This window comes from Camelina sativa, chromosome 15 (genome assembly GCF_030686135.1).
Source record: "Camelina sativa cultivar CO46 ecotype springtype chromosome 15, ASM3068613v1".
NCBI lineage: Eukaryota > Viridiplantae > Streptophyta > Magnoliopsida > Brassicales > Brassicaceae > Camelina > Camelina sativa.
Genome location: NC_141894.1, coordinates 12,419,956 through 12,426,208, shown reverse-complemented (window position 1 = coordinate 12,426,208; position 6,253 = coordinate 12,419,956). Strand labels below are relative to the sequence as shown.

Below are 6,253 nucleotides of genomic sequence, written 5' to 3'. Positions count from 1 at the left end.
ATACCCAATTCAGAAAAAACGTATCTTCATTTGGGACGTTTTTCGTCCGTCTACTTGGACACATGGAAGCTGGTGATTGGAAGAAGATTTTGTGTAGAGTTATCGAATTCTCTCTTCTATCTCGACGGCGACCTATTTCCGTCGTGTCGTTCTTCCTCTTTTCCGCCGATTTCAAGCCAAATTTGTACCCTCTTAAAACCCTAAGTGATTGTCCCGTCTCCGTCTTCTTCTTCTTCCTCTCTTTCACAGCAGCTGCAGCTTTGAGTAACTCAGGTATTGATTGAATCTCTCTCTCTTTCCTTCACCATGAATGCTTCTTCAATATTCGTATTTGGAGTACGTAGACAGAGTTTTGTGGTTTTGCTCTGTTTTTTTATTAATCCTGGGAAAATTTTAAGTGAACGGATGCCAATTTTTGGTTAAGCAGAATCGTTAATTCGAATTTCACTGTTGTTGCGAATTTGGTATTGGATACATTCCAATTCTGATTAATTTTGATCTACGGGTTTGTGGGTTTTGTGTTCTGATATGTTTGAGCTCAACCCTGATTGAAAATATGTGTTCTTTATAATGTGAAATTCTGATTTTGGTTCATTCTCATTTGTGAATTATGAGTTAAAGTTTTGGTTTTTAGTACTGGCATAGTAATGCAATGGTGGTGAACTATTTAGCCAGTTCTATATCTGACATCTCCTTGGGTTTCAAAATTGCAGGGGAGGAGAGCAGCTTGTGGGGATAGAGCAAGACCCTTCTATTTTTACACCTTCGAATACGAGGTTCCAGCGAGGAAGCTCGAGTATCCGTAGAAGGTTCAGCACCAATGAATCTATTTCAATGAATCTATTTCACTCTACGTACCTGGGACACTTGATAAAGCTGATAAGGTTCTAGTTGATATTGGCACTGGTTACTTCATTGAGGTAATGCGATCACAATAAGAATTTGATTCTGATGACTTTGTTCAATTTGGCTCGTTCCTAGTGTAGCTCAAGTGTTTTTGCATTTTTGTAGAAAACAATGGATGATGGAAAAGACTATTGTCAGAGGAAGATCAACTTGCTCAAATCCAACTTTGACCAACTTTTTGAGGTAAATTTCACTCTCTTGGCAACTTTGAAATGCTTGATTTGGTGTTTAGATTGATGATGAGGTGAAATTAGAGAGAAAAAGCCTACATTTTTCTTTCATACGGCTTATAGAGTATGCCTTAGAAGTTAGAACTGTACTTTTACAAAAGAAGGCCACTGTTCTCATTAACCTTTACAAAGTTGTGAAATGAGTAATATAGAATGGAGTCTGATTCTATTACGAGGGGTTGAGGGCTGTAAGTTTTATGGCTGCTAAGGAATGCAGTAAACATAATCATGAAGCCCTTTGATTGGTCCTTTCCTTCACCTTGTCAAGCACCCCGTAGAGCCATACATGCATATATAATATACACTAAGTATAATCTTTACTTAAACTCCGCATTTGAACCGATGTTCTTGTATTTGTTAGTAGTTCCGAGTATCGTTTCAGTATAAATCAGAATCTCCTTTTTATTTGCTTCAGTATTGTTCACATCAATCTTGCGTCACTGCCAAATTGTTCAACACTCTTTTGTTGGAGAACCTATATTGTGTGGCAGATGAAGCTGGGATGGTCTTGCAGGCCAAAGTTAAACAGTTATCAGCTGCAACCACGTCGTGAAATTTCTTCTTCTCTAGTTCGTTTACTATTGACACCTATCTTGGAATTGTTAATGTTTTTGTCCAATCAGTTATGTTATGATTTTTATGCTCTCAATCGGTTTGTGTTTTATTTGCTACAAGAACCTGTGCTCATACAACACACCAATGCTCATATTGAAAATAAGAACCTTTCAAAATAATACTATTAAATTTGGAAGACCAAAAACAAAGGGACACCAATGCCCATGCTCTTAGACTTTGACGAAGATCTTTCCACAAATTTTTTATTTAGTTTATTAGAAAGAATAAATGTTGTGTACATTGTAAAACAAAATCGGAATGGTAATGACACGTAAAATTGAAAAGAAAGAGTTATTCTTGTTATACCAATTTCTCAAATATTATAAAACGGATGATAATATCAATTAATTGTTATTTTGAAAGGTCTTCACTGATATTGTTATATTGTTATACTAACTTCTCAATTATTAATATTAGTCTAAAATAAAAGTATGCATTGATTGCTGCAGATCAAAACAAGATTTGTTTTACAAAATAAATAATAATGAAGCAACCAAAACCAAAATTTTGTTGGAAAGATGTCAAGACAATTGGTTACGCATTAACATCAAAACCGTCTGTTAACTCCTAAGAAAAGGGTATAGCTCATACCTAAGATTACAGCTCATACCTAAAACTCTCCCTCCTTGTTTACCATTGCAGCACTTTGGAAGCTCTCTGATACACCATTCCAAACAAACCTTACATTGCAATATGTCTGATGCACATTGCATCATTGCATAAAGTTTATTCACGCCGAGCTTTTTCTCCCCTGCAGCATAATATGTAGACTGGTGTTCGACCACAGTGGGATAAGAGGCTTTCCGCACCAGCTCGTAAAGGAAATCCCTTGTCATCTTGTCAAACGATCTTGCTTCCTTGCTCACATTTTTTGGGTTGTGCATTGAAAAAGTGTTTTTGAAATCTATTTTCCTTGGGAGTTGGGGTTTGATCTTAGAAATAACGAGAAAACATTGGTCGTACCATATTATTCCTGCTCTGTCTCCTTGACATCTCCTGTGAAACTGTCAAATGTGCATAGATGTTTTGTTACATTTTAAATGATGATTTAATTTCTCAATGAAAGATATGTTTTATTTTCCTAGTTATATACATTTTTTCACTTGATGATTGAAAGGTTTATCTTTTACCGCTAATCAAAATTTATTATGAGTAAATATCGTAAGATTTTACTTGATATGAAACTGGACTATTATTCAATCACTATACCAAATATTTTAATCAAATGAAATTATAGATACACAAATTAAACAATTCTTTTAAATTATCTTACCACAAATAAAGATATATTTCATACTACAAAATAAATAAAGTTAATAATGCCATCTGCAATATATCTTCATTGACATTACCTCATCTACGGCGGTGGTGTAGCAAGAGTGGCAATTGGACCTGAAGGAGTCGCCGCGACATTGTAATATGATGGTGACGGAATCTGGAGCCTCGCCATGAGAAACATGCACGTAACCGCTCGCAAGATCATTATCAGAGACATAACGGTTGAGAACGTTAAGGTTTTTCTCATATTTACCACCATCCTTATATTTCCCTTCACTGACGAAGCATTTGTGGTTGAGATACTCATTGGTAAGGTTTAGTGATGAAACGCTGCGTACGAGGAGTAGGATGGCCAAGATAGGGACATAGACTAGGTGTTTGGATAGAGAATATGAAGAATACATTGTTTTGGATTATGATTCTTTTCCAGAGGTTGTGTTATTATTTCTTTTGATAAATGAAACGTTGAGATCCAGATGTTTTTTTATGTACGAGACACGAAATTTTTTTAACTGATTGGTCTCATTAGTAACTTGACTAACTAATTATCTCTAAACGATATTCTTTTCTAGCGACCTTATACAAAATTCTATTGATAAATTCAGTTTGTGGAAGGCATGTTTTGTTTTTGTTTGTTATAGACAAGAAAGAGAGAAGATTTTGGGAATAATTTCGGCGAGAGATGGGGAGGACCGATGAAAAAGTCAAAACTTCAAATGCTAAAACTCTTAAGGTATATATTCACACGATAGAGTGTGCACCACTAGTTTTGAGCAAGAAGTAAGTAGGATTTGTCTCTTGGAATCTTGGTAAGCTGTATCATAATTGACTTCCTCTTAGTTAAATAAAGAATGGAATTAGCTAAGGTTTCAATTTTCATGCATTCTGATTATTGATTGGTGTTATTGTCATGGGCCTAAATGGGTTAATCATGTGAAACTAAGGGCCTCTGTCCATATATCATTAAAAACATAAACATGCTTCAAACATATGTGTATTAATTACAACCATAATTTTTTTTTCTTTTGATAATTAATTACAACAATGATTAGTGTTTGGTCTTCCCTAAAACGCAGATTTAATGGATCTAACCTAAAACGAAATCATTAGTAGTAGAGTTATTTTGCGAAACAATTTTCTTTTGAACACTTCTTCTTCATTTTTTTTAAATAACTGAGAGGTTTTGGGCTGAGCCCATACATTCCCTCAGATCCGAGACAAAAACAAGTTATATGATTTCGTCCCAAAAATCACTCGAACAAGTTGAGCTAAAAGTTGAGCTATTAACTCTTGGTACAACCATAAAATCACGGTTTCTCACCAAATTCATAGATACACAAATTTTTTCACAAACACCACAGTTAAGCATTTTCCGCTAAACTCATAAAACTGCGATTTTCATTGACCCTTAGGATATGATCACATAGTTTTTTTTTTTTTTTTTTTTTTTTTTTTTTTTTTTTTTTTTTTTTTCTCACTCCTTCATCCCAAGTTTCTTGCAATTTATTTTTGTTCGTAGCTTTAACCCAAGTTTTGAAACTATTTGTTGTGAATTTGGCGCAACCAAAAAGTTGATCTTTTATATGAATGTTTTTTTTTGGTTAACAACATGTAGTATGCGGATTTGAATATAGTATGGGATATTAACACAATCACTAGCTAAACTACTTCACCCAAAAAAATCACTAGCTAGACTATGTGTCCTAGTCTATTTGGATATTTCATAATGATGAAAACGGCTTTCATGACTCAAAGACCATACATAAAAATATAAACAGTGAATTAATTAAGATTGTTATCAATGTAGATCACATCAAATGACGTTGCGGCAAAGTATTGATACTAGGAAAAAAAATTATCTGGAAATCAATACAATAAAACTTGTTGGTTTCTCACAAGGTGTTGACAGCTCAGCTTCTATATTGAAGCAGAGACTGACACATCAGAAAAAATCTGTAACCAATTAAATTATAACAATAATACAACTCATCTTTTTTTTTTTGCCAAGAGAGACACATTGATTTATTTCTACCGATCGAGAAAACCAAAATTTAAGAATCTCCGCCGCCGATTCTTCTATCCGCTTCAAATCCAAAACCTTCTCCACCGAGTTCTTTTCCCTGCAAACTAGGAGTGTGCCGGTACCCGTTTTGTTTTCCGATCAACGGCGCCGACGAAGCATAGAACCCTCCAACGTCTATGTTAGTGAATTCTTCTTCCTTTTCTTCCTTTTTGATGTTCAATTATCTTTTGGATTATGTTCCGGAGAAGACTTTTGATGTTCAGATTTTGTTCTTCTCTGAGTTTGAAACTATAGATATAGAACTGAAAAGACGAAGCTTTATCTAGATTTTGAGAATTTATATCCTTGTTCTGTTCTGTGTGACCCTTTAGGTGGCTTCAAATTCCACGGAAGTGGAGATAGGAAGTCAAGAAATTGTGAAATATCTGCAGGTCAATTGGTGACAGCTTGTCCTGTGGGAAGGTTGTTAAAGGGTGGGGACCAGGGTTCGAGGAACGCATGGCACACCAATAACCTACTGTGGATTTGGATGAATAGTTCCATTTGCCCAGTGAGGGGTTAGGATCGATGCCCTGCAGGACCAGCTTTGGGCCTATGGGGGCAAGCTAGCGGGGGCTAGTGGGGTCCACGGGACGGGTTGTCACAGTAATTATCATCTCTGCCTTTTTTTATTCATTCTTCTTCCAATTATGTTATGTGTGAAGACTAACTCATGATTCTGGCTGATGGTTTAACTTGCTGGAGATGAGTAGTTATTTGGCAGTTAACACTAGCACATATGTAATAGTTGATAAAAACTCTAATGGGGACTTCTTATATATTGACATCCACGGAGTTCTGAAAAAAACTTAGGTATGTACTAAGAAAAAAACTGAGAAAGACATCACATTTTGGACTAAGTTGTGATGTACGTTTGTGTATGGTGGGAAGGAGCTCCAAGCATGCTAACACATGTATGTTTGTTTTTTTACAGTTCTTTTTGCAATGTGTGACTGTGTGGAGTTTAAACCTTTTGTATAATTGTGCAGAAACTCCTACAACTTCACATGCTAATGGTAGAAAGGTAAGATTTTGACTGTTGCTTAGAAACTGTTTAAACTTTGATTTCGTTGTTGTGCTTTTGTTGGATCACAATTCATACTTATTTGGTGTTTGCATTGCAGCAAGCAGACCATGGAGATGCACAACAACAATGGAGGTT

General features: G+C 35.4%; 1 protein-coding gene and 1 long non-coding RNA gene across 2 annotated transcripts; one reads left to right on the top strand and one right to left on the bottom strand.

Moving 5' to 3' along the window:
- Positions 1 to 2,138: 2,138 nt before the first annotated feature.
- Positions 2,139 to 3,611, bottom strand: LOC147926555 (putative cysteine-rich repeat secretory protein 35). The gene is made up of 2 exons (XM_087489567.1): positions 3,104 to 3,611; positions 2,139 to 2,755 (listed from the first exon to the last, which is right to left on the bottom strand). The coding sequence occupies exons 1-2, from the start codon at positions 3,431 to 3,433 to the stop codon at positions 2,312 to 2,314; spliced, it is 774 nt and encodes a 257-aa protein (XP_087345693.1). The 5' UTR covers positions 3,434 to 3,611; the 3' UTR covers positions 2,139 to 2,311.
- A 2,324-nt stretch (positions 3,612 to 5,935) lies between these two features.
- Positions 5,936 to 6,253, top strand: LOC147926554 (uncharacterized). Its single transcript, XR_015582102.1, has 3 exons — positions 5,936 to 6,005; positions 6,081 to 6,115; positions 6,216 to 6,253. It is a non-coding gene; the product is annotated as an uncharacterized LOC147926554 (long non-coding RNA).

Excerpts from the sequence above, each read along its gene's own strand:
- LOC147926555 (XM_087489567.1), bottom strand. The coding sequence starts at position 3,433 with ATGTATTCTTCATATTCTCTATCCAAACACCTAGTCTATGTCCCTATC. Across the intron at positions 2,756-3,103 it reads ACACCACCGCCGTAGATGAG|TTTCACAGGAGATGTCAAGG; the intron begins GTAATGTCAATG and ends CACATTTGACAG.